General features: G+C 35.2%; 4 protein-coding genes and 1 pseudogene across 4 annotated transcripts; all 5 read left to right on the top strand.

Moving 5' to 3' along the window:
- LOC145577845 (putative mitochondrial protein AtMg00310 pseudogene) lies at nucleotides 1–492 on the top strand (annotated as a pseudogene).
- A 102-nt stretch (nucleotides 493–594) lies between these two features.
- Nucleotides 595–1758, top strand: LOC145577838 (uncharacterized). Its single transcript, XM_081635272.1, has one exon. It carries the CDS (start codon nucleotides 595–597, stop codon nucleotides 1756–1758), a length of 1164 nt encoding a protein of 387 aa, XP_081491398.1.
- A 7122-nt stretch (nucleotides 1759–8880) lies between these two features.
- Nucleotides 8881–11276, top strand: LOC145603932 (late embryogenesis abundant protein 32-like). Its single transcript, XM_081659902.1, has 3 exons — nucleotides 8881–9243; nucleotides 10250–10561; nucleotides 10930–11276. The coding sequence occupies exons 1-3, from the start codon at nucleotides 8887–8889 to the stop codon at nucleotides 11131–11133; spliced, it is 873 nt and encodes a 290-aa protein (XP_081516028.1). The 5' UTR covers nucleotides 8881–8886; the 3' UTR covers nucleotides 11134–11276.
- Nucleotides 11277–12983: 1707 nt separating this feature from the next.
- Nucleotides 12984–14333, top strand: LOC145603941 (late embryogenesis abundant protein 47-like). Its single transcript, XM_081659909.1, has 2 exons — nucleotides 12984–13327; nucleotides 13920–14333. The coding sequence occupies exons 1-2, from the start codon at nucleotides 13082–13084 to the stop codon at nucleotides 14112–14114; spliced, it is 441 nt and encodes a 146-aa protein (XP_081516035.1). The 5' UTR covers nucleotides 12984–13081; the 3' UTR covers nucleotides 14115–14333.
- A 578-nt stretch (nucleotides 14334–14911) lies between these two features.
- On the top strand, nucleotides 14912–16383 carry LOC145590710 (late embryogenesis abundant protein D-34-like). Its single transcript, XM_081647114.1, has 3 exons — nucleotides 14912–15493; nucleotides 15570–15872; nucleotides 15981–16383. The coding sequence occupies exons 1-3, from the start codon at nucleotides 15182–15184 to the stop codon at nucleotides 16143–16145; spliced, it is 780 nt and encodes a 259-aa protein (XP_081503240.1). The 5' UTR covers nucleotides 14912–15181; the 3' UTR covers nucleotides 16146–16383.
- The last annotated feature ends 11362 nt before the right edge of the window (nucleotides 16384–27745 follow it).

Genomic DNA, 27745 nt, shown 5'->3' with positions numbered 1-27745 from the left:
ATGTTAGGTTGGAAGGGAAAGTTACTGTCTCAAGCTGGAAGGGAGGTTTTAATTAAAGCGGTGGCGCAATCGATTCCAATTTATATGATGGGTCTCTTCAAAATTCCGGATAGTTTGTTAGATGACATACACTCTTTGCATGCTCGGTTTTGGTGGGGGTCGGATGGAGTAACTCGGAAGATGCATTGGAATTGTTGGGATAAGCTGTGTTTGCCCAAATTTCATGGGGGAATGGGGTTTCGGGATTTAAAAGTCTTTAATCAAGCTCTTCTTGCGAAGCAAGGTTGGAGACTCTTGTGTAATCCAACATCCCTTGTTTATAAAGTGTTAAAGGCAAGATACTTTAAGAATGACGATTTTTTAGAGGCTAGAAGGGGTCATGACCCGAGTTATGTATGGCGTAGCATTTGGGGAGCGAAAGCTTTGCTTCTTGACGGTTTGAAGTGGAGAGTGGGCAATGGGGAGTGCATTAGAGTGTGGGATGATGCGTGACTGCCGGGAAGCAGCTCTGCAATTGTTCCTGTGTCGAATAATGAGAGCCCAGAGGACTTGAAGGTATCGTCATTTATTGACTCTGTTACGGGGGAGTGGAGAATGGAGGCCCTGCAGACACATCTTGTAGCTGGTGACGTGATGAAGGCAGCAAGTATTCCTATTAGTGTGCGCAATCCTGATGATATCAGGTTTTGGTGGCCTACTGATGATGGAATTTTTTCAACAAAATCAACTTATTGGTTGGGAAGATTGGGGCATATTAGAGGGTGGGAGTTGCTGTTTGGCAGAACAGGTGAGGATTTTTGGAGAATGGTGTGGAATTTGGGTGGCCCACCCAAGTTAAAACAATTTATGTGGAAAGCTAGTTCTGGTGCTCTTGCAACTTTGGGTAGGCTGAAGGAGAGACATGTGTGTGCGGAGGATAAATGTCCTATTTGCCTGCAAGAAAGTGAGACGATTTGTCACGCTATTTTTTACTGCAAAAATGTGAAAAGAATTTGGGATACTTCATGCTTTAGCTCGCTATTACAGGAAGCTCCGTCCCCTAATTTCATGAATTTATTTCCCTGGGTCGCATCAAAGGTAAATCGTGTTGAGCTCCTTTCCTTTGCTTCTATTGCTTGGGCTGCGTGGTCTTATCGAAACTCGGTGGTTTTCAATAATCCTTGGAAGTGTGACATTGTTGGTACGATGGGTTATCTCAGGCTGGTTGAGGATTTTAAGAAGTATAACTCTTATGTCTGTTGCAATATGGTGGTGGGAGGGGCTGGTTCTAGTAGCAGATGGGTGACACCAGTGGGGAATATGGTGAGGGTGAATATTGACGCTGCTATGATCTCTGAAGGGTGTGTGGGTCTTGGCGTGGCTGTGCGCGATAGCCAGGGGAAGTTGGTTGCTGCCATGGTGAGAAGAGTGGTGGGTGATGACTGCGTCAAAAGTGCTGAAGCACGGGCTGCTAGGATGGGTTTGATGCTGGTAAAGAATCTGGGATATAAATTGGTTGAGCTTGAATATGATGCTATTAGCGTGGTCAAAGCGGTGCAACAAAAGAAGGTTGGGAAATCACCTTTTGATTTGATCATTGAGGACATTGTTTTGGCAGGGGACACTTTTGATTACTTTAGTTGTTTTCATATTAAAAGGAATGCTAATGTTTTAGCTCATATTATAGCTAGACTCGTGCCTGGGGATGGGGTTGATCAATTGTATTTGAATGATTATCCGCAAAGTGTGATCACTTTAGCGGAGCTTGACTTGATGTAATATGTTTCGGTGTTAATAATATTGCCCCGTTCCCGTTTGTCCTAAAAAAAAGATAAAAAATCATTAAAAAGCCCTCCTTATGAAGGATATTTTCTAAAATATCTACTCGGTAATTATTGCATAAACTACCAATATATACTCTGATCACATAGACAACTCATAAGTAAGTTGCTTCAAGATTAGAGGTCTAGTATTTGAGCCTTGAGAATACAATTATGGGTGCGTTTTATTCACCTGATTTTTTACTTATCTGAACTTATTAGCCCTTATTTTAGTTATAAATTAAATTGGGTAGCCCTGATTAACCCTTATCACAATTTATCTGAACTTATTTTTCCTAAACTTATCTTATCTGAACTTATTAACCCTTAAATAAGTGAAAATAGGGTGAACAGAACCGGACCTATATTCATTAAGCTAGATAGCTTTGTCTCAGTTTGGAGTTTACGATGGCTTGGACTTAATTTTGTTTGGCTAGTTTACATATATAATAACGTAAGTAACTCTATTTTTAAGCTCATGAGTAAAACTATCCCTTTCGAAAATTTTGTGACTAATTATTTTATAATCGTGAAAAGGTATGACTTTGTCTATTGACAACCTTGAGAAGCAAGGTTTTTGCTTATCATTTACTTAGTACATGTGGTATCATATCGCTGTATTAATCTACCTAGTCAAAAGTTTTTAAATTTGTAGTTCAATCTTTTTTGGCAATTTCTTAAAAATCTCTTATTCATTACCGAGTAGGCGGGTATGAAAGATTGAAATGAATACTACTCTATTTGTGTGAAGAAACTCATGCCTTTAAATATTGACCAAAGTTTTGATAAGAAGATAAGAAGGTGATTAATACAAGTACACAAAAAGACATGACATTTGAGATTGATGATGACTTAATTGCTGATTAAAAGTGGGAGGAAAAGTGGCCCAAAATTTGAGACAAGTCACAATTCACAAGCTTTTATGATCATCTGTTGTTACATGTGAAGGTATGAAGAACTGAAGGTACGATGTAATTGCAGCAATAATATTATGGCTTTATCATAAGCTACAAAATGTGGATAACAAATGAAGTGATGCATCCATGTACGTGTTATGTAATGCCCTATGAGGCTATGAGGTACTTCATTCAATAATTAATTATGGATAATTAACTTTAAAGGGTTATTTTCGGTAGCCAAGAGCTCATGGTTGAACTAGACATGATGTACTTGACTAGTTACAAGACTAATAACAATGTCGCTCGATAAGAAGAGAATTTAATTGACTGTGCAATATGGATATATACTTCCCTTAAATTGAAGTATTACATAATCATAACCTCTAATTCTAAACTTATAATAGGGGTAGGGTGTTAATTAGTCAAGTTAGTTGGCAAACAATTTGAGTTGACTCGAATTTTTTAGAGACTGGACATTACCAAGGGGTTGTTTGTTTCTTGGCAATAATGAAAAATTAGGCAGCCACAAGCTAAGTTTCATCATGACTTTACATAAAGGGCAATTTATAGGAACCTTAATATTCTGTTGAGCTAGATTATCATTGGTATGAAGGACATTAGAGCCCCAAGTCTTAGGTGACATCATCATTTTGAGTCTTAAAACTTATGCTTAAGACTTTTCCCATTTTTCTTCTTAAATCTCAAGTAAGTCTTAAGTTGGGTCTTGAAATTTCAAGACTCAACTTAAGACTTGAGATTGGGACCCACCTCACTATTATTTTATTATCTTTTTTTTTTTTAGTTTTTTTTACACTTTTCTACATATAATATGTTATATATTTAAGTCTTAGGGCTAAAGTGATAAATTTGTGCAAGTTTTAGTAAGTCTTAACATGAATGTGATGACGTCATTTTCAATGGAAAGCACAAAAAATGATGTCACATTCAAGGCTTAACACTTCGGGCTAAACTTGCTCTAACGAAGCAATTGCCAATATAAATACTAGAAACATACGGAATAGCATTGATCATGAGCTCACAAGAGTCATAACACAAAGATTTGGTTTGGCTTTGAATCTATGATATTGCATGAATGCACATAATTAAGGTCCCACCACCTCAAACTTCCAAAACGACGATCAAATCAAGATAATCACAAGAATTAAAAAACCTCACTTAAATTATAGTGTGTGTAACCCGTTTAATTACCATATTTACCAAGTATATATATAAATCCTTTTTTTTTTTCTTATCTCCTAAAAAAATCAGTTACACAGAAAAAACTCCAGAAAAGAAATCCCCAAATCTTCAACCACACATACATTCACTGTAACTCTTCTTCACCCCCCTTTTGAATTTCCGATCTTCAATCAAAAACCCTAATTAATTTCATTTTAATTTTTTCAATTCCCTAAAAATTTCCCACGAATTAGGGTTTGGTTTCCAATTCGTCCCAAATGAAGGTCCACCCAGCACCGAAGAAGCGAAACATAGCCCTACGATACGACATCGTATCATCATCGTCTTCAACAACACCTTGCAGAGGTCAAAAGAAGCTTCGAAGACTTCCCCACATCTTCGCGAAGGTTCTAGAACTACCCTTTTGCTCAGACGCCGACGTGGACATCGAAGAAACCGTTGATTTCTTCAAATTCACGGTGTTTGACACGGATGTGGCGTCCGATGTGGTGGCGGATACGGTTGAGATTCACCCAGGTGTCACGAAGATAGTGGTCCGAAGTAATTCGATTGCTGACGTGGCGATGACGGGGCTTGAGCTCGATTTATGGCGGTTTCGGTTGCCGGATTGTACTCGACCGGAATTAGCGACGGCCACGTATGACGGCGGCGATTTGGTGGTGGTGGTTCCGAAGGATGAAGAGGAGAGAGAAAATGGGAGAGAGGTTGTTTGGGGTGAGGGCAATCTTGTCATTGTACAGTGAAATTGATGACTGGTGAGAGAGCTTAAATCAAAGCTTTTTCTTTTGATTTTTATTTTTTAGTTTTAATTTTTCTTGTTTTGGTTAGTTTCCCTCGTTTTTAATTATGTTTCTATAGTTGAATCATATGTAATGTGGGAAACAAAAAGCTTTGCAATGCTATTTTGGGCTTCTTATGCTTTCAATGTAGTTGATCAATGTTCAATTATGTTCTTGATTTAATATTATTATATTGAGTAATTTGATGCTGGGATTTGTGAATTTTCTTTTAGTATAGTGTTATGATGTGCATTTTTTTTTGGGATGTTCAAAAGTTGGGTATTTCTTTTTTTGTGATTGATTAATATGATTATGATTATAAAGTTGAAGGCTTTTTAGTGGAATGATGGGTTGAGCTTACATTGTCTGTAGAAGCATTGTTAGGAAGCTTTAGGTGTTTTGATGGGGGTGAAAATGTTAGTGTTAGTTTGAACTTCATTTAGAGACCATCGATGGTGATGTTGATACTACTATACTATGTTCTTATAGCTGGTAAAGCTTCATTTTACTTGTGGGAGATGAGACTTCAGAATTCATCCTGTTACATCTTGTACCCCCTCTCACCAGACAAGCATTGAAAACATAACAGGGCGAGTCCTGTTACTCGTTCATGGTATTAGTGTGATCACGGTGGCATGTTATTAGATATTGTTGTAGTTGCATTTGGACACTAGGACTGTTCGACTTGTATTGCCTGGCATGGGCCTTTGATGGCGATATGGTGTATGTTTTATTGAATAGTACACTCGATTTGTATTTAAAGTTGCGTCTGATTGATTGTGGACCTTGGAAGTGAGGTCACTTATAGCTTATCTATATTTGATCGGAATAATTTTATGAAGGGCTATTCATCTATTTTGTATAGGAGTAGCTGAATAGGTTTCTAGTTAGATGCTATTCTCTGTCGGAATTCCATCTTTGTTTCACTCTATACATCTAATGTCCTCTGTTTTTAGTGCTGCATTATTGTTCATGATGCTGTAAATTATGAGTGAGGCATTTGTTTTGATTTGTGTTTATGGTTCGATAGAAGATTCCCCTCAGAGTACTCACTTTCCCACTGATTCTTGTAACATAGAACTATAGAAGTATTACTTGTGTAGTTGTGTGTGCCCTGTGTGGTCAAGGAATTTGTTGCCTCTTCTGTATCTCTGTTGTGGTGATTGATTTCCAACTGTTGGTGTGTACACAATTGCCCTTTTTTTTTTTTTTTTTTTTTTTTTGTGCTTTCTATGAGTGGTATCCTTAGTATGATTATTGTAGTAACTCTTTTAAGTAGTTGAAAATCTAATATACTTGGAAATATCAGATTTTTCAGGGTAGAGGAAGGAAAGGGGATCCTCCCATCCTCTATATCCTGGTTGGGATTTGATCCCATGACTTCAAGGTTACAAGAAATAAACCTTGAACACTAAGCCTAGAAAAGTTTGGTATTTGGTGATTTGCACTTGTTCATGTTAAAAGCTAGCTTGTATTATCCTTTTCTATTGCAGGATTATCTTTTTCATAAAGCAAGTTATTTAAACTTCTCCGATCGTAGTGTCATGATTTGGGACTTGCTTTATGTTGTATAAGAAAAGATTGCCTTTTATGAAACGCTTTTATCCCAGACTTTGTGACCATTCTTTGTCATAATTGTGGGGAGTTCTTGACTTCGTGTTTAGTTTCTCACTTTATGCTTTAAAAATTCTATGATACCTTACTTTACCAAATGTCTCAAGGTTCTTCCTCTCTCCTATGTTTCGAGTTTGTACATCTTGGTGACTAATGCAGTAGTGCTGGAGCAGCAATGGTTCCGTAGCACATGCCTCGACGGGCACCGCCTTTTATGCTATGCGACTCGGTGACAATTGAAATAAAGTGGAGGTGGAGTGGAGGGTGGTCCTGGTTTGCAAATGCACTATTTTCTGCTACAGTAAGCTACATTCCCTGACCCACTTATGTCTATCTTTCGCCATCACATATAGCTTGAATTTTACCTGATGTTGAAAGCACACTATACATGGAATAAATCTTCATTATTTTTTAAAATTTTATTTTAAAGTATTTTGGCGTTTCATTCCTTGAGTCCATATGCTGTGGACTGTGTGGAGCATTCTAGGAACAGTTTCTCAGAAGTTGCATTCCTTGGCTGCTTCTTTCTGTGTGTGTGGTATCAGTGCTTCTTTTTCTGGGGCCCTCATTTTATTATCGTTTAAATTGTTTAACATTTGCTTAATCCTTGTGATGCTTAAATACGAGTCAAGATTGTTTTTTGTTTGCTTCTTGACCTTTTTTGATGGAAAGTTAGGTTAGCAGTTTTCTACCTATATTCCTGCGGTCCTGCCACTTTATGCCGTCTTAATTTAGTCAACAATGCTAATTTTTCTGAAGTGTTTTTTTTTTTTTGGGTGAGAGGTCTTTAAGTTCAATATGTTCGACGTCATTTTTTGCAAAGAGTAAGTGTTTGACATCGTTCTGTTTGTGGTGATACATTAAGTAGGTTTTTTTTTTTTATTTTTTTAATTTTTTTTAAATTTCATTTTGACAAATTTGGTATTGTTACCTGTCAAATTATACATCTTTCTGGGTTCTTGAATTAGGTCTTTAGTGATGATGCTGGTTTAGTGGACCTTGCTTGGCTCTTCTCACCTCTGTGACATAACAGGGGCTTATCGTTTATGTGTGCAGTCATCCTTTAAAAGTGCACTTCATAATTCATATTAAGCCTTATTTAATCTTGGGTCCGGGTATGGGGTTGATGACAAACTACTCCGTATGTTTTACTAAATGTTTTTGAGTTAAAGCATTTTGAGATCTGGACATTATTAAAGCATGGGGGGGATCAGATTCTGTTATGGGTCTGAAGGTTATTGGGAGAAAACTTTTCATCAGTGACTGATGGTGTGATGCATTGTATCAGTGTGATTTATGCTTCTCTCTGACATTGCATTGGCATCTTCCTTGTTCTGTTTTATTTTCCCTCTGTTGGACGATCAATGAGTGTTAGCGACTTTGCGCCTTTGACTGGTTTGTCCGTTTGTATGCAATGTGCAAGCATTTGGGTTGTGTGGGTTGTGCATTTGAGGCTGAGAGGAACAGATGTGGTTTTGGTGGTAGGGTGCAGGAGGGGTGGGGGTTGTAAAATTTTAGTATTATCTTAGCTTGGCTAAAATCAGGAGTTGATGACAAATTGAACAGGTTGAATTGAATAATCATCAGCATTGAATACAAGTATAATGGTTCTATATCAGTCGTATGACTAAGTTAGTTGGGATCTACAATTGTCAATTAAGTACTCGAGCAACCATAAAAAATTTCAAAACCTATGAGAGAACATACAATTCTTTATCAAGGAGTAAGATGTTCCTACCTTCAGTCTGAACTCTGAAGTTGTATTTGTGGTAGAAGTGCTAGGTGAGATGCAAAGTTTGCAAGGCAAGTCCTAGCACTTGAATGTTAACTTAAACAGCCCATTGACATTAGATATCTGGTGTAGTAAGTGTTTTGTTCTGGTGAATTTGTCTTCATTCAAACTATTAATGTTATCATATTTGAACTTCTTAACATTTTTTTGCATGAACTGTGTTATAACTTATTTTATCTGAATTTATCTTAACTTACATTTACGCTTTTACCTTATCTATTATGAATTACCTTCTTCCTTGTATAAAAACAGACATAATTCTTAAATTGTACAATTGTGACCTCTAATTTTACTACACCAAATAATGCATTTATAGGGCTACATCCAATCATTTATATAAGTAGATTTTACTTTGTAAAGGATATTTTGCAAGTGAATTTTGAATGTATTTCAATAGAATCAAACAATGAGTAACCTTTGTATGTGACAAATACTTGTTAATGGGCAAAACTTAAAAAGTACATAAGCAAAAACAATACAAAGATTTTACCATAAGGTGAAACTGCTAATAGCATCAACTAATCCAACATTTACGTGATCCGATCAACACCAATATCTAATTACCAAACAAGGTCTATATATATATCGGAACGGATAAGGCTCGAAACTCGAGCACATAGATCCAATCGTTGACATGCATACACGAGCGTTGTAACCTTGTAAGTGGTGAATTTTCAACAGAAGATCACCCTCAATGACGAACCAACACGTGTAGATAAAAATATAATCACAAATAATTACCCCTCGAAATTTGGACACTAAGCACACAATATATAGTGCCACTCGTCAAACAAACACAATACATGCCATATTCTAGCATACATTACATCATTCACTTTAATTTTGTACACAAAAATCTGGTTGATTTGATCAAAGACTTAAAAAACCCAGAAAACATATCTAGGATAATGGCGTATGAACAAGAACGACGAGGAGAAATGGGAGCAATAAAGTATGGTGATGTGTTTGAGATGTCGGGGGAATTGGCGGAGCAGCCTATTTCTCCGAGGGATGCGGCGGCGATGCGGTCGGCCGAGACTCGGGCATTTGGGAAGACTATCAAAGGTGGTCCTGCTTCTCTTATGCTTGAAGCTGCTGCTAAGAATGTTAAAGCTGGTGTTGTTGTGCCTGATGATACTCTTTCTTCTGATCAAAACCTGGTATTTATTTACTCTTTTGTTTATCTGGCTTTGTTATTTGTGTGGATCTATTTTTGTTTGTTTGATATTCGATGTCACATTGTCTTAACCTCTCGTAATTACGAAGATACTAACATGATTTTATGGATTGATGTTAGTGTCACGGGTACTTGTTAAGTTTTAATGTATCCTGAATTTGGTAATGTTTGAATGATTATGAATATCTGATTGTGTAATGTCTAATGTGTATGTGGAATTAAATACTACCTCCGATTTTTTTAGTTGCAACTTTGGAATATTTTATATCTCTCAAATAATACCCCAAAGTTGCAACAAAAAAAAATCGGAGGTGGTAGTAGTAGAAATCATCTATATTTGTTATGCAAGTTAGAATTGGTTGTCTGGATCTGTTTTTGATGAATGATATGAAAAATAATTACTGAATTGGAACATGATAAGTCTTGCTAATAGTTGTTGAGCTAGGGTTTGTTGATATATGAAATTTGGAAGTGAATGATACATAAAGTGCTGTATGCCTAGTATTGTGAGAATTTTATGATGAAAGGTTTCTTGGTGTTATTGTAACAAAGTTTATGTCATATTGTCATTGTTTTATTAGTGCTTGTGTAGTCTAGAAATACTGATTGCATTGGATGGCGAAAACGGAATTGCTCGATTCGCATTTTCTTTGGTGTTAGAACATAATATCTTATGCTTATCCTAAAATGTGTATAGGCAGCAGGGCAAAACAATAGTGAGATCAATCCCTGACAATGTCCATGAACATCAATGCTTGTTCTATTGAATTTATGAGCAATGTGCACATTGCTTTTGTCCTTAATTACCAATAGGATATGACCTAATTAGCAATCTTAGTCTCTAGATTATTTATTTCAAAAAGGGGTGGTAGATGTTGGTGCATATTTCAACTTGCCTATGGATGAGAAGAAAATGAAATGTGGCTAGTGCTGCTGAGTCACATACATGTGACTTTTGATGCTCACTTAGTTTCTGGTTCGTGCACAAGGTGGAGGACAACCCATGGCATGATTCTCAACTGTCACATGAGCAAATGGAATCGGCTATGTCAGTGGAGGGAATGGGATCGGGTGCTGCAGGGGTAACAATTGGAGAAGCACTGGAGGCAGCTGCTGAGGCTGTAGGGGACAAACCTGTAGATCGATGTGATGCTGCTGCAATACAAGCTGCAGAGATGATCGCCACTGGTTATAATGCTGGTTTTGGTTCTGGCTTAGGCGCTGAAGCTCAGGCTGCTGCCACTAATAATGCACAAATGATGTATGATGAGGAGAAAACCAAGCTCTCTCAAGTCCTCGAGGTATACATCTTATCAAATATTATTTCTGAGTGTGGACACTCTGTTATTCCCTTATTAGTATGAGTATTATCTATATAATTTTTCATCAATGATATTAGCTTTCTAGTTCCCAGTTTCCTACCAACAACAATTATGCATAAAACTGACATGCTATCAATTTGAAGATAATGCTAAAGGGAACTTACATATTCCCCTACCCTCGCTTATTCCATTTGACCATGTGTTTGTGAGTACCTTTTGGGCCAAACAGGGATAGTAAAATGAGCTAGAGGGAGTACTTATTCTTGAAAACGATTCAGAAAAGTTCAAATGTCAGGATCTATTGCATGTATATATGTTTGTGGTACCTAACCTCTGATGATACTCAGGAAGCGACAAATATGCTCACAGATGACAAGGTAGCAACAAAGTTGGATGCTGAACGCATAAAAGCAGCTGAGCTGCGAGGTCATTCTGGAGGGGCTAGTGCAGAAGATTCACTCCATCTGCGCGGTGTAAAACAGACCACTACTCCTGGTGGAGTGGCAGAGGCTGTGGAGACTGCGGCTAGGATTAACCAACCTGAGAAATGAATGTGACTTACTACGTACCGGCTAAATATACATATCTGAATGCTGTCTATTTTTCTTTCCAACTTTTTTGAGCTTTGTTTTCCACACGTGCTGTGAATGTGGTGTAATGTGGGATCTCATCTTAAACAGGGCATGATTTTGTGTGACGGTTTTTTTTTTTTTTTTTTTTTTTTTTTTTTTTTTTTTTTTTTTTTTTTTTTTTTTTTCATGTGTCCTACTTATCACTATCAATTAAGATGTTATCTTGTAATTCTGTATGCCCCATATATATATTCTTCTGATCTTATGATTTAAGCGATGCATAAAAAAGTTGTTTTATATGAAATGTTGTAAACAAATTATGTTACTATGTCAATCCTTGACCATGATAATCAGAATCGTATGAGCACTGCCTAGCTTATGCATGTGTGCAGTTGGAGGAAGATCCTCCATGCTCTTGAAAGCCAAGTGGATTTATATAATTGAATCTGCTGTGCATATAACTATGATAATATATCACTAAAATAAGGTTTCATGATTGACCAAAAATCGAATGAAGAAACTTATAATATGTGATTTTGCTATTGATGTATATAAACTAAAATACATAGTCTACATACATTGGTGTTAGAGTAACAAACACAACACGAATATGTTACAATTGTATAATATTAAATCATCACAATGGAATGTTATAGCAAATAATGATTGAGAATAATTCAATAACACGTCAAAAACTCAAAACAAATGAAGATAAAGAACTCCATACCTTTCTATAGGACCCTGAGAGGCTGAGATGACAAATTCATTACGTAAATTAATCATACTCAATATTTTGCAAGTCTTCACTACCAATGCAAAATAATTTCAAAATAGCACAAATGACCTCTTCACTACCAATGTCCAATGCAACATAGATTCAAAACAGCACAAATAATCCTGAAAAGAAAGAGGTTGGGGTGTTTCTCATGAACCTCAAAAACATTCGAGGAGGACATTTAAGTGAATGAAATTGTACGCTTTTATTTACACAATCACTAACTGTTTTTTGTATCATTGTATGTCTCCATCTTCTTGGCCAAACGCCACCACAAACCTTTATGTTAGACGTTCCTAATCATAGAAAAATTAATTTATTCGGGAATAGAATCCAAACAATAGATCCTTCAAACCCAACAAAGTCATTTACATAATTTCTTAGATAATTGTAACATTTATGCCATTCCGAAGTACTACTTACGTTTTATATTATTTGTAACGTTTAGACATTTCCAACTCACATTATATGCCACATCGTTATAAATAATACTAATGTATGAAACAGTAATAAATACTCCCTCCGTTTCATTTTGTTAATCCCCTTTAGAATCAATCACTTAAAATAAGAAAAGAAAGAATCTTAGTAATTTGGAATTTGATTGCAACTTTGTAATTAATGTTTTGTCTTTTCTTGTTTTATTTATGGTTATTGGCTATAATTAATCGCCTATTATAAATTTTGATTGGAAAATTTGCCATGTCAGCAATCCACTAGCACATACATTAACCAATCAAAATTATTTGATTCTTTAAACACCCAATTAGATTAATTGTTCATGGATTATGAAAATTATTCACCTTATAATTAATGTTAGGAAATATTCATTATAAATACATCATTTTAAAACGCCCAAAATAGTATATGGGACTAACAAAATGAAACGGATGGAGTATTAAAAAATAAAAAAAAAAAACTAAGTAGAGCCGTTGAGCAATTGGAGGAGTGATAAAAGTGGACACTTGTAAACCTGTAACAATCTAGAGACTACACTTGTCAATTCCTAGTAAACAGTCTAAAACACCAACATAAAACATATTTCTTGAAACCTGATTTGTCCACGTTCCAAATAACTCAACTTAAAACACCCCATTTTCTAGCCAAATAATACGGACTTTGAATTGCTTCTTGTTAAAAAATTTTTTAAAAAATATGGCAAACGAAGAACCAAGAGCGGCGATAACAATAGGAGAAGCGCTAGAAGTGGTTGCCACAATCGTCGGAAATAAACCCGTCGACGACAGCGATGCCGCCGCCATACAAGCCGCCGAGATGAGGGCCACCGGCGCCACCTCTCCTCCTATCGACGGTATCGGCTTTCAAGCTCAATCTGCTGCTATGGTCAATGCCAGAAGAATTTATGATGAGGAGAAAACTACCCTTGCTGAAGTTATTGGGGTTTGTCTTTCTTTCCCATTATTTTTTTTATTTGATTTGATTAAGTTTGTTAATAATTGCAAGTTGTAATTTTTTAATTAGGTTTATTTGGGGTTTTATTTCTTGTTATTTGATCTTTTATTATTCTTCGATTTGTCATTTGTGGGAGTTTGTGGGTTGGATTAAATTTGAAGTGCTTGTTAATTGTTGACAATAGAAATTAATCAGAGCAATGACGTAGACGGGATTAACGTTGCCACATTGTTATGTTACGGCCACTATAAATCGAAAATAGGGATTTTTCCTGCGGCACAAAAGACAATGATGTAGACGGGATTATAGAGTTGCATCATCACATTGGTCACTATAAACGTAATAGGGCAATAAAAGGATTTAAGTTGAATAAGATATTCATGGGATCAAAGAGTTGAAAATTATATAGATTGGAAACCAAAATTAGGGATTTAGGTGGTGAATATATTGAGCTATTCTTAGTGATTTGAAGAGGATATTAATGATACAACTTTTATCTTTGATTTGATTAGAATGAGTACAAAATTATGAGGCAAAATTTGGAATTATGTACTAAATCTTGGGGTTGTTTTATGTGAAGGATGCAACTGAGAAGTTAGAGAGTGATAAGCCAGTGACAGTGAGGGATGCGGAGAAGGTGAGAGCAGCGGAGCTGCAAGGGGATGTGGACGGCCTCGAAAGCGATCATACAGACGCTCCTGAGGAATCGGTGACTCCCGGTGGTGTTGCTGAGGCATTAGCCACTGCTGCTAATATTAATCAACCTCCTTCTTAAAGCAAACTTGTGTGTACTTCTCTTAATTATGTTCTTACATGTACATGGTTTGGAGTCTTCTTTCATTGTTTTTGTTCTTATAAATCCTCTGTTTTTTGGTTCTTGTTTTGGAGTTACATTGGTGGAGGGATTTTATTATGTTCATGGGTGTCTTAAATTTGTTATCCTAGGTGATTGAGATGTTTTTGACATGATGAATGAGTACATTGGTTTCTTTGACTCTGTCTTTGTCAAGTCTTTTGGTGTTATGAACTTGTACTTGAACATGTTTCGAGTTTTTACCCGTTGCTCAATGTTCCTTTGTCATGGAAAAACTACTAGTACATTCTTATATACACGAAGCCCCTGGTGTACCTACCTTTTCATGAGATACAACAATGCACGTTTCGAAAATTGGCTTAGAGCAATTAGCCATGAGAGTTGGGACTAAACTAGGACATTAGTAAACTGTCATAGCTGATCAAGGTGTTATCCAAAAACACAATTAACTTAAGATAGTTGCACAATATATACATGGTATGGTTTTTGTTCGACTAGTGATCAAATATCAAGCATAGAGTTTGATTGTTTGAACTTATCATATATGAAGTATATAAACACGGACACATTATATTGCTGGTATGGTAACTTGAGAACTTCTGTAAGGACAACTGGTAAAAGCCTAAAATAGCTATCGAGTTTAATAGCAATAAATACTTGCAAAAGTAAAAAGTAACTGAATAGAATACATCGTACTATTAACATGTTTTAAAGTCACCGGATAAGTTTTATGTATTGATCTACATTATCCTATGATTTAGGCCATCTCTATCCTCCATACCGACACGTGCGCGCCACCATGACAGAAGAAGCAGATCTGCCACAGAACTCAAAAACCTTGGCATGTGGCACACTAGCATATCGACCTTAGCTCCTAAATCTCCACATCATGCTATGTTCACCGCTTTATACTTCGACACAACTACTACGTATATAGTACATAAAACTAATTACATATAAAACTAATCACAAGTTACAATCATAATCATCCAATTAAAACTGAAATAAAGAGCATAAAATTAAACAGCATGTCTCAAGAACAAGAGCAACAGCAGCAGTCTATCAAGTATGGGGATGTTTTCTTGGTGTCTGAGAAGATTGCTAATCAGCCCATTGCACCACTAGACGCTGCTGCTATGCAGTCTGCTGAGAACCAAATCATGGGCCAATCTCAAAAAGGTGGTCCGGCTGCCCTTATGCAGGCAGCCGCAGCCAAGAACGTTCGAGCCGGAGTTACCCCTCAAGGTTCAGCCTCAGATGTTGGTACAGACCTAGGCATGAATGTTACTGAGACCATAGTTGATGGTCAGCGTTTCATTACCCAGTCTATTGGTGACCAGGTATCTCTGTTTTCTTTACTCTGTTCAAATCCATTACATTGATGCATAAAATTAAACAGATATGATTTACATATAGGTTATAGTGAGATGTGCAGACCCGAATCCAAACCCAACCGCGGACAAGATGGTGGCTCCACCATCGGCAGTGGACAGTGATGCAGTGACCATAGGAGAAGCCCTGGAGACATCTGCAATATCTGCAGGGGACAAACCCATAACCCAAACTGATGCTGCTGCCATTCAGGCAGCCGAAATGCGGGTCACAGGCTGCGGCAACACTCCCCCTGGTGGCCTTGGAGCAGAGGCTCAGTCTGCTGCAACTAGGAATGAACAAATCATGTCTTATGAAAACAAGATCACTCTTGGAGATGTTCTTACAGTAACATTTTCTAACTGTCTTCTGTTTCATACTACTTTGTTTCATATTATAGGTGTAATAATAGTTCATTTTTTGGATGATTGATAAAAACTTTGTTACTTGTTATAGGATGCAGCAACTAGATTATCAGATGATAAACCAGTAACTATTCAGGATGCAGAAAGGGTGATAGCAGCCGAGGTGAGAAATGATCCAAATTTGGCAACCAACCTTGGGGGAGTCGGCGAGTCTGTGGCTGTAGCAGCAAGGATGAACCAACAAAAGTTGAAGTAGTAATTTAGTAAATTAAGCATTATAAAAGATGTTGTGCACATAATGCAGTAGTGTACGTGCCTCATATCATATATAAGTATCGAAATAAACTATGTAAAACAAGTTTGATTCAATAGATTGGTAAGCTTTTTGAGCTGTGCAAAATAGCTGCAAACTACTCAGTAACTAATTGTAAGTCTCGATGTGTTTCAGCTGTTTAAGGAACGTGTGATTGTACCACGTATAATCCTTTAGAACTTCCTGTTTTTTTTTTTTTTTTTTTTTTTTTTTTTTTTTTTTTAGAGAGAGAATTTACATTATACGTTTTAGGGCTCCTTATTAAAGTATGAACTATCAACTACCAAATTTTCATATGAAGAGTGACAAAAACGTCGATAATGAGTCAAAACAGAAACCCATCACACTAAAAGCTTATTGGCATGTTTTTGTGCCAACATTATTAATATCTGTCTCCTAAAATAATATCAAATGTTTAAGGCTAGATGTCTTTTTGAACTTTCCTCCCTTGCAAATTAAAACGCATGATCAACTATCAATTGTCACCTACATAAAACTCTTATCCAATCTCTATGTTAATACCTCCTTTCTCTAAATTAAAAAATTACTCCTACCTAGCTCTTTTTAATTTTCTATTCTTTTCTAATTACTCTATCTTGTGTTTATCCATGCTTTATGTTTATCCAATCTTGTGTTTATCCCGTCAAACATTCACCCATCTTGACAGGTCGCACGCACATTCTACTCCACATTAGTATGATATTGTTTGTTTTAGGCTTTTTCCGAGGTTAGCGGTGCGTATTAAATGCCAAAATGCTAAGTACGGAACTAAGACAAGTCACAAAGCCTAAGTGTTGGGATGTAAGATGGTGCAAGGGGGCATGTGGCATGTGAAAGCTTACAACCAATAAAAGAGACGTATACGAAAAAGTTTAAATTGGATGCTTAAAGGCAAATTGAATGGTACCACCCCCCAATTGGACTCTTGAAGGGTATTAGGGATCATGTTAAACATCTCGATACTTTTTTATTTTCGAGTAAAAAAAAGCCAAAACTATCCAAAATTAAAAGCTATAATCCACAGTTTTAAAGTAATTTAGGAGATTTCTGGACTCGGTGTCGAAAAGTCATGAGATACTAGATGATACACTTCGAGGTCATATATTGCCGTTTTTTGGAACCAAATAATATCATTATATGTTGTCGATCATAAACGTCTGTGGTAGAATTGAGTTTATGAAACCGATGTAAGTTGTAAACGAGTAAATAGACGTTTAAAGACAAATGGGATGGTTTCACCCGCCCAATTGGACTCCTAAAGGGTATTAGGGTCCACGGTAAACATCTCGACAATTTTAATTTTCGAGCTGAAAAAGGTAAAAAATTTCCAAAATTGAAGACTATTATCCACGCTTTTTGAGCAATTTTATTGGTTTTGGGACCCGGTGTCGAAAAGATTTGAGATATTAGGAGATACATCCCAGGGTCATATATTGCCATTTAGAACCATATATGATCATTATATGTTGTCATAAATGTCCGTAGTAGGCTTGGGTTTATGAAATAGGAGCAAGTTGTAAACGAGTAAATTGACCGTTTAAGGGCAAATGGGATGGTTATACCCACCCAATTGGACTCATAAAGGGTATTAGGGTCCATGGTAAATATCTCAACAATTTTTATTTTCGGGCCAGAAAAGGTAAAAAATTTCAAAAATTGAAGTCTATTATCCATGCTTTTTGTGCAATTTTAAAGGTTTCAAGATCCGGAGTTGAAAAGTTTTGAGATATTAGGGGATACATCACAAGGTCATATAATGTCATTTGGAACCGTATATGATCAATAAATGTTGTCATAAATGTCCGTGGTAGGCTTGAGTTTATGAAATCGGTGCAAGTTGTAAGTGGGTTAATTGACCGTTTAAAGGCAAATGGGATGGTTTCACCCACTCAATTGGACTCCTAAAGGGTATTAGGGTTCATGGTAAACATCTCAACAATTTTTATTTTCGGGCCAGAAAAGGTAAAAAATTTCAAAAATTGAAGGCTATTATCCATACTTTTTGAGTAATTTTGGAAGTTACGGGACACGATGTCGAAAAATTTTGATATAAAGGGATACATCCCAAGGTCATATAATGCCGTTTGGAACCATATTTGATTATTAAATGTTGTCATAAATATCCGTGGTAGGCTTGAGTTTTTCAAATCGGGCATGTTCTAAGCGGGTAAATTGACTGTTTAAAAGCAAATGGTAGGATTTCACCCACCCAATTGCACTTCTAAAGGGTATTAGGATCCATGATAAACATCTCAACAATTTTTATTTTCGGGCTAAAAAAAGTAAAAAATTTCCAAAATTATTGAAGGTTATTATCCATGCTTTTTGAGCAATTTTGGATGTTTAGAAACCCGTTGTCGAAAAGTTTTGAGATATTAGGGGATATATTCTAGGGTCATATAATACCATTTGGAACCATATATGATAATTATATGTTGTCATAAATGTCCGTAGTAGGCTTGAGTTAATGAAATCGGTGCAAGTTATAAACGGGTAAATTCACCGTTTAAAGGAAAATTGGACGGTTTCACCCACCCAATTGGACTCCTAAAGGGTATTAGGGTCTATGGTAAACATCTCGACAATTTTTATTTTCGAGCCAGAAAAGGAAAAAAAATCCAAAATTGAAGGCTATTATCCATGTTTTTTGAACGATTTTGGACGTTTCAGGATCCGATGTCGAAAAGTTTTGAGATATTAGGGTATACATCCCAAAGTCATATAATGCCGTTTGAAACCATATTTAATCATTATATATGTTGTCATAAAGGTCCGTAGTAGGCTTGAGTTTATGAAATCGGTGCAAGTTGTAAACGGTTAAATTGACCGTTTAAAGGAAAATGGGATGGTTTCACCCACTCAATGGGACTCCTAAAGGGTATTAGGGTCAATAGTAAATATTTCGACAATTTTTATTTTCAAGCCGGAAAAGGTAAAAAATTTCCAAATTAAAGGCTATTATTCAAGCTTTTTGAGCAAATTTTGGAGGCTTCGAGATCCGATGTCGAAAAGTTTTGAGATATTAGGTAATGCATCCCTTGTTTATATAATGCCATTTGGAACCACATAGGATCCTTATATGTTGTCATTAATGTCTGTAGTAGGCTTGAGTTTATGAAATCGGTGCAAGTTCTAAACGGGTAAATTGGTCGTTTAAAGGCAAATAGAACGGTTTCACCCACCCAATTATATTGGACTCCTAAAGGGTATTAGCTAGGGTCCATGGTAAACTAACATCTCGACCATTTTTATTTTCGAGCCATAAATGGAAAAAAAAAATCCAAAATTGAAAGCTATTATCCTTGATTTTTGAGCAATTTTGGAAATTTCGAGAACCGGTGTCGAAAAGTTTAGAGATATTAGGGGATACATCCCTGAGTCATATAATACAATTTGAAACCATATATGATCATTATATATGTTGTCATAAAGGTCCGTAGTAGGCTTGAGTTTATGAAATCGGTGCAAGTTGTAAACGGTTAAATTGACCGTCTAAAGGAAAATGGGATGGTTTCACCCACCCAATTGGACTTCAAAAGGGTATTAGGGTCAATGGTAAACATCTCAACAATTTTTATTTTCGAGTCGAAAAAGGTATAAAATTTCAAAAATTAAAGGCTATTATTCATGCTTTTTTAGCAATTTTAGAGGTTTTGAGATCCGATGTCGAAAAGTTTTGAGATATTAGGAAATGCATCCCATGGTCATATAATGCCTTTTGAAACCACATAGGATCATTATATGTTGTCATTAATGTTCATGGTAGGCTTGAGTTTATAAAATCGATGCAAGTTGTAAACGGGTAAATTGACGGTTTAAAGACAAATGGGATGGTTTCACCCACCCAATTAAACTCCTAAAGGGTATAAGGGTCCATGGTAAACATCTCGACTATTTTTATTCTCGGGCCAGAAAAGGTAAAAAATTTCCAAAATTGAAGGCTATTATTCATGCTTTTTGTGCAAATTTAGAGGTTTTGTGATCCGGAGTCGAAAAGTTTTGAAATATTAGGGGATACATCATAGGGTCATATTATACCATTTGGAACCTTATATGATCATTATATATTGTCATAAATGTCCGTAGTAGGCTTGAGTTTATGAAATTGGTGCAAGTTGTAAACGGGTAAATTGGCCGTTTAAAGGCAAATGGGACATTTTCACCCACCCAATTGGACTCCTGAAGGGTATTAGGGTTCATGGTAAAAATCTCAACGATTTTTATTTTCGATCCAGAAAAAGGTTAAAAAATCCAAAATGGAAGGCTATTTATCCATGCTTTTTGAGCAATTTTGAACGCTTCGGGATCCGTTGTCGATTTTTTTTTTTATATATATTATGGGATACATCCTAGGGTCATATAATGTTGTTTGAAACCATTTATGATCATTATATGTTGTCATAATGGTACGTAGTAGACTTGAGTTTATGAAATCGGTGCAAGTTGTAAACGGTTAAATTGACCGTTCAAAGGCAAATAGGATGGTTTCACCCACCCAATTGGACTCCTAAAGGGTATTAGGGTCCATTGTAAACATCTCAACTATATTTATTTTTAAGCTAGAAAAAGTAAAAAAATTTCAAAATTAAAGGCTATTATCCATGCTTTTTGAACAATTTTTAAGGTTTCGAGATCTAATGTCGAAAAGTTTTGAGTTATTAAGAGATACATCCCATGGTAACATAATGCCGTTTGGAAGCATATAGGATCATTATATGATGTCATTTATGTCCGTGGTATGCTTGAGTTTATTAAATCGGTGCAAGTTGTAAACGGGTAAACTGACCGTTTAAAGGCAAATGAGAACGGTTTCACCAACCCAATTGGACTTCTAAAGGGTTTAGGATCCATCTTAAACATATCGACAATTTTTATTGTCGGGCCACAAAAGGTAAAAAACTTCCAAAATTGAAGGTTATTATCCATGCTTTTTGAGCAATTTTTGATGTTTCGAGACCCGGTGTCAAAAGGTTTTGACATATTAGGGGATACATTATAGGGTCATATAATGTCATTTGGAACCATATATGATCATTATATGTTGTCATAAATGTCCGTAATAGGCTTTAGTTTATTAAATCGGTGCAAGTTGTAAACGGGTAAATTGACTGTTTAAAGGCAAATAGGATGGTTTCACTCACCCAATTGGACTCCTAAAGGGTTTTAGGGTCCATGGTAAACATCTCGACAATTTTTATTTTCGAGCCGGAAAAGGTAAAAATTTCCAAAATTAAAGGCTATTATCCATGCTTTTTGAGCAATTTTGGAGGTTTTGAGATCCGATGTCGAAAAGTTTTGAGATATTAGGAAATGCATCCCAGGGTCATATAATGCCGTTTGGAACCACATATGATCATTATATGTTGTCATTAATGTCCGTGGTAGGCTTGAGTTTATGAAATTTGTGAAAGTTATAAACAGATAAATTGACCGTTTAAAGGCAAATGGGATGCTTTCACCCACCCAATTGGACTCCTAAAGCGTATATGGGTCCATGGTAAACATCTCGACAATTGTTAATTTCGGGCCAGAAAAGGTAAAAAAATTTCAAAAGTAAAGGCTATTATTCATGCTTTTTGTGCAATTTTAGAGGTTTCGTGATCCGGAGTTGAAAAGTTTTGAGATATTAGGGGATACATCCTAAGGTCATATAATGTCGTTTGAAACCATAGATGATCATTAAATGTTGTCATAAAAGTTTGAAGTAGGCTTGGGTTCATGAAAATTGTGCAAGTTGTAAGCGGGTAAATAGACCGTTTAAAGGCAAATGATCAGGTTTTCGATTTTTCGGGTAGTTTTGCTCAACCCTAGGATTCAGCTACCCAATAAGAATCCTAAAAGGTATTAGGGTTCATGGTACACATCTCGTCAATTTTTATTTTCGAGCCAGAAAAAGTAAAAAATTTCCAAAATAGAAGTCTATAATCCATGCTTTTTTTTTCGCAATTTTAGAGGTTTCGGGATCCGGTGTCGAAAAGTTTTGAGATATCAAGGGGATACATCCCAAGGTCATATAATGCCGTTTTGAACCATATATGATTATCATATGTTGTCATAAATGTCTGTGATAGGCTTGGGTTTATGAAATTGGTGCAAGTAAGTTAGCGGGTAAATTGATCGTTTAAAGGAAAAAGGGATGGTTTCACCCACCCAATTAGACTGCTAAAGGGTATTAGGTTTCATGGTAAACATCTCTACAATTTTTATTTTCGAGCCAGAAAAGGTAAAAAATTTCCAAAATTGAAGACTATTATCCATGCTTTTTTGAGCAATTTTAGAGGTTTCGGGATCCGGTGTCGAAAAGTTTTGAGATATTAGGGGTTACATCCCAGGGTTATATAATGCTGTTTAGAACCATATATGATCATTATATTTTGTCATAAATGTCCGTGGTAGGCTTGACTTTATGAAATCGGCGTAAGTTGTAAACGGGTTAATTGACCGTTTAAAGGAAAATGAGATGGTTTCAGCTACCCAATCGGACTCATAAAGGGTATTAGGGTCAATGGTAAACATCATGACGATATATTTTTTGGTCAGTTAAAAGAATAAATTTTCAAAATTGAAAGCTATTATCCTTGATTTTTGAGCAATTTTGGAAATTTCGAGAACCGGTGTCGAAAAGTTTAGAGATATTAGGGGATACATCCCTGAGTCATATAATACAGTTTGAAACCATATATGATCATTATATATGTTGTCATAAAGGTCCGTAGTAGGCTTGAGTTTATGAAATCGGTGCAAGTTGTAAGCGGGTAAATTGACCGTTTAAAGGCAAATGGGATGATTTCACCCACCCAATTGGACTCTTAAAGGGTATTAGAGTCCATAGTAAACATCTCGACAATTCTTATTTTCGGGCCTGAAAAGGTAAAAAATTCAAAAAAAATTGTAGGTTATTATCCATGCTTTTTGAGCAATATAATTTTGGAGGTTTCGAGACCCGGTGTCGAAAAGTTTTGAGATATTAGGGGATACAACCTAGGGTCATATAATGACAATTGGGACCATATATGATCATTATATGTTGTCATAAATGTCCGTAGTAGGCTTGAGTTTATGAAATTCGTGCAAGTTGTAAACGGGTAAATTGACCGTTTAAAGGCAAATGGGATGGTTTCCCCCACCCAATTGGACTCCTAAAGGGTGTAAGGGTCTGGGTAAACATCTCGACAATTTTTATTTTCGGGCAAAAAAAGGTAAAAAAATTTTAAAATTGAAGGCTATTATTCATGCTTTTTAAGCAATTTTGGAGGTTTCGGGATCTGATGTCGAAAATTATTGAGATATTAGGAGATATATCCCAGAATCATATAATGTCGCTTGGAACCATATATGATCATTATATGTTTTCATAAATGTCTGTGGTAAGTTTGAGTTTATGAAACAGGTGAAAGTTGTAAACGGGTAAATTGACCGTTTAAAGGAAAATGAGATGTTCCACCCACCCAATTGGACTCCTAAAGGGTATTAGTATCCATAGTAAACATCTCGACAATTTTTATTTTGTGGCCAGAAAAGGTAAAAAATTTCCAAAATTGAAGGCTATTATTCATGCTTTTTGAGTAGTTTTGGAGGTTTCGGGATTCGGTGTCGAAAATTTTTGAGATATAAGGAGATACATCCCAGGGTCATATAATGTCATTTGGAACCATATATGATCATCATATGTTGTCATAAATGTCCGTGGTAAGATTGAACTTATGAAATCGGTGCATGTTGTAAACAGGTAAATTGACTGTTTAAAGGCAAATGGGATGGTAAGAGAATCACATACACGAATGCATCTTTACTTACGTACGTAGTATTTATTTTGTACGATCAAAACAATTACCCCCTCTGTGTTTTAATAAGTGTTACACTTATCAAATAGAACGGTGTTTTAATAAGTGTCACACTTTTCTTTTGGTAAAAAGATACTTCTATACTAATCTATTAATAGGCGTTTATAAAAACGGCCATGTGGCACGTACGTAAATCCTTTTAAATTACGCCACGTCATTTACAAACATTTCATGATGTCACGTCATTTCACCCAAGAAATTATATTAGTTTCATATAAATATATAAGGTTTAAGGGATTCGAACACTCAACCACTTATGAAAAAGTTGGCTATCTAATCGTATTAGCTCATCATCAAACATGTTATAAATATGAAAAAGAAATGTATATAATTGTAAACCTTGATTCAATTATTAGAAGAAAAAAAAACTGTAATCCCCCGTATTTTTAAATATTTTATAAATGAAATTTTATTTTATTTATAATATTTATTTGTACTTTTCCGGAATTTAATTACAAAAGTTTCAAATCATTAATATTGGTCAAAAATTATTTTAGCACAAACTATTTTATGAACCTATGTTCTACAATTCATGATCATACAAACAAAGCCTAGTCCATTTCATTTACCTAATTGGCCCAATAATTTTATGAGGCCCAATCTTCTTACTTACCCTATAACATTCTCTCCTATAAATACCCCATTAATCCCCAAAAATTTTCACACCAAAAGGTTAGTCTTATTTTCTCTCTCTTTTGTTTTATTAATTTGTATAATTATAATTATTGATTTATGGATTTTGATTTTATTGTTTGAAAGTAATTTAATTAGTATCAAGTTGTATTTTGATGACTAAACTTTATAATTTCAGATTTTTATAAGTATCATAATTTTCAGATTTTGTAAATTTTATAACCTAGGGTTTTTAATTATTGAAAATCATGATTTTAGGATTTTTATGAACAATTGATTTAGGGCTTTTATAGTAATGATGTTTTGAAATTTTGGTGATTATAACTAATGATTAGTTTAACTTAATTCCAGATTATTTTGAACATGTAAATTCGTGTTTTAGTTTTTAGATTTTCGTTCGTTAATATTAATCCCATTTTAATCCCGATCAGATTCTGAACTCATCCGATTTTGATGAAAAAATAGTGTTTTCCATGTGAAAACAACGTTTTAAGATAAACAACCCTTTCGTGGCCAAATTCAACCTCTAAATATGATTTTCGGGCAGTTTTTTATTTTAATGAAGTTTTTTTTTACTTAAAATATTATCCTTGAGTTTGATTAATAAAATTAATTATGTTTAAAGTTAATTAAACATAAATATATGTTTTTATTGAAGTTTTAAGTGTTGGAAATAGTTTCTAAGTACTACTTTTAATGTTTTATAAAGAGGGTTTAATCACCCATTAAAAAGGGAGATTTTTATGGGTTTTTATATAATTTTCAGATTTTTATTAGACTTTGAACTTGCTGTAATTTCATGTATAAGAGTGTATTTTAAGGTTTTTATGAAAAAAATTTAAAGAACTATATATAAGCCTTTAATTTTAACTAAAGGGAAGGTTTTAAAGTGTTGTTTGATTTGAATTTTGAAGGTTTTAAAGTAAGTTAGTATTGCTGTAAATTTGATTGATTGGGTATTGATTGAGATGTTATTATTTGGCTTAGGAGAGGAGTTTATTGAAGGTGATTTCTAGTTAGTAAAGTGGCATACCAATTCGTTTGCTCAAGGTACGTACAAGTTACGAAACCTTTCTTTTAGGTGCATGTTTAAGGACGACGGATCGAGAACTTAGTATCATGTATAGGGATGACTGAGTTAAATTGTTTGGTTATACATTGTGAATTTCGTATAACGTGCACTATTTTATATTGCAAGTATTATTTGTGCTCTAATTATGCAAGGTGCGCTTAGAGGCAAAGGTATATTATTGGTGTAATGATTAATTTATTACTCATTCATGATTATGCAAGCAGGATGAGTAAAGGAAGAATTTAAGTCTTCTAAGACGAGGTTAAGGTTTTGGGGTGCCTTATGCACTCAAGGTGTTTATACACCGAGGTAGTAAAGGAATAAATAATAAATGTTGCTTGCCACTAATAAATCAAGAATTGAAATTGAAAAGTTGTTTTACTTGATTGAATTGATATTGGATTGATTGTATTGTTATGCATATGAGTCATCAGTCATCACCAAGTCTAAACCTGTAAATCACGTAAAGTGCAAGATGGATGAGCAATAAAACTCTGGATTGGTGCACTTCTGGAGTAATGACAATCAGGGGTTGGGGTACATGGGGTATTAGCCGTGTACTTTTCTCGAGGCCGTCTGATCTACGAGTCTCTTATTTAAAATATTTTTCAAAACTAGGAGTTAGGTGAGATCTCATACTAACTACGGTCACGGAGTCGCGCCCGTGGTCGTTGGATGTTTATTGATGTTTCCGAAAGGAGGCATGAGGTTTTTCTTTTATTGATGTTCCAAATGGAGCATGGGTTGGACAACCTTGTCTATTGCGTAATCCAATGAATAAAAATAATGATTTACCTATTATTAATTAATGGAGTCTTAGTAATATAAATAGTTGAGTCGTGTGTTGAGTCTATAATTTAATGATGCATGATGATTGATTATTAGTAGCATGTTATGGATTTCTTAATTTATTTTGCAGCTTGTATGTACTCAGCTTTGCTGATTGCGTGCTTTGTGTGTCTTTCTTTGGTCATGGTCTTCGCCTTTCAATGACCCTGTGACGATCCAATTTTTACACTTGTAATATTGGGGAGCAGAATTACCACAGGTTCTTACACATGCAGCATTCATCAGGGTAGTGGGATCTTGAGTAGAGAGTTGATTGTTTGCATTTTATTTCTTTTGCAAGTTTGAATTTATTTTAATTCGATTTTATTTGACACTAATTCTTTTGGGTTTGAATTTATTCGAACACTGGAATTAATCACTTACTACTTTTATTGGGTTTTGAATAAGGGCCTTAATGGTTCCAAGTTGTATGACTTAATTTGGTTTCATTCGTTGGTTTTGAAACTTATTTATAACTGATTTAGTTTTTCCGCTGCTATTTTCTGATAAAGCCTTAACGTTTGAACACGTGGCGGTAGCACGCCAGTAATTCTCTTGAATGTTGTTCAGGGTCCTCACAAGTTTAAAGAGAGAATTATTGGGGTGTTACAAAAACACATTCAATAATGTTGGTTTTATGTTTCAAAATCCTTTTAAAAAATCTCAATTGCTCGATAACAAAAGTAGCAACGCTTGGCATCGCCCGGGCTACTCACTAGTTTTAATATTATATCTTTCTTTTTCATGATCCCTACTATAGTTCACTACTGTTTTTTTTTTTTTTTTTTTTTTTTTTTTTTTTTTTTTTTTTTTTTTTTTTATAAAAAAAATTTCTTTTCTTTCATATTTATTAATTTTCAATAAATTATTAAACCCATTGTCTTTCTTTTACAATTTTTTAATATTTCAATTACTTCACTTATCAATTGTTTTATTCTACTAAATTAAATTGCCTAAAATCATATATCGGTTAAAGTATAATACTGATTAAAATACAGATAAAGTAGGATATAGCACCGATCCGAATTAGAATCAATACTCATTTTATTGACACTTGCCCGACATTCGTGACTAGGTGTCCAAATTATACAATAGCTCCCTACTTCTCCTTATACCAAAAAAACATATGAAGAAAATACTGATTAAAAAAGAAAAGGTGTGGACAA

Source organism: Chenopodium album, chromosome 2 (genome assembly GCF_948465745.1).
Source record: "Chenopodium album chromosome 2, dcCheAlbu1.1, whole genome shotgun sequence".
Lineage (NCBI taxonomy): Eukaryota > Viridiplantae > Streptophyta > Magnoliopsida > Caryophyllales > Amaranthaceae > Chenopodium > Chenopodium album.
Note: the sequence above shows the minus strand (reverse complement) of the source record. Positions and strands in the feature narration are given on the sequence as shown.

Bases quoted from the DNA above. Each gene is read 5' to 3' on its own strand.
- LOC145577838 (XM_081635272.1), top strand. From the start codon at position 595: ATGGAGGCCCTGCAGACACATCTTGTAGCTGGTGACGTGATGAAGGCA.
- LOC145603932 (XM_081659902.1), top strand. From the start codon at position 8,887: ATGCCATATTCTAGCATACATTACATCATTCACTTTAATTTTGTACAC. The intron at 9,244-10,249 runs GTATTTATTTAC...TTCGTGCACAAG, and splicing joins TTTCTTCTGATCAAAACCTG to GTGGAGGACAACCCATGGCA. The intron at 10,562-10,929 runs GTATACATCTTA...GATGATACTCAG, and splicing joins AGCTCTCTCAAGTCCTCGAG to GAAGCGACAAATATGCTCAC.
- LOC145603941 (XM_081659909.1), top strand. From the start codon at position 13,082: ATGGCAAACGAAGAACCAAGAGCGGCGATAACAATAGGAGAAGCGCTA. The intron at 13,328-13,919 runs GTTTGTCTTTCT...TTTTATGTGAAG, and splicing joins CCCTTGCTGAAGTTATTGGG to GATGCAACTGAGAAGTTAGA.
- LOC145590710 (XM_081647114.1), top strand. From the start codon at position 15,182: ATGTCTCAAGAACAAGAGCAACAGCAGCAGTCTATCAAGTATGGGGAT. The intron at 15,494-15,569 runs GTATCTCTGTTT...ATTTACATATAG, and splicing joins CCCAGTCTATTGGTGACCAG to GTTATAGTGAGATGTGCAGA. The intron at 15,873-15,980 runs GTAACATTTTCT...TACTTGTTATAG, and splicing joins CTCTTGGAGATGTTCTTACA to GATGCAGCAACTAGATTATC.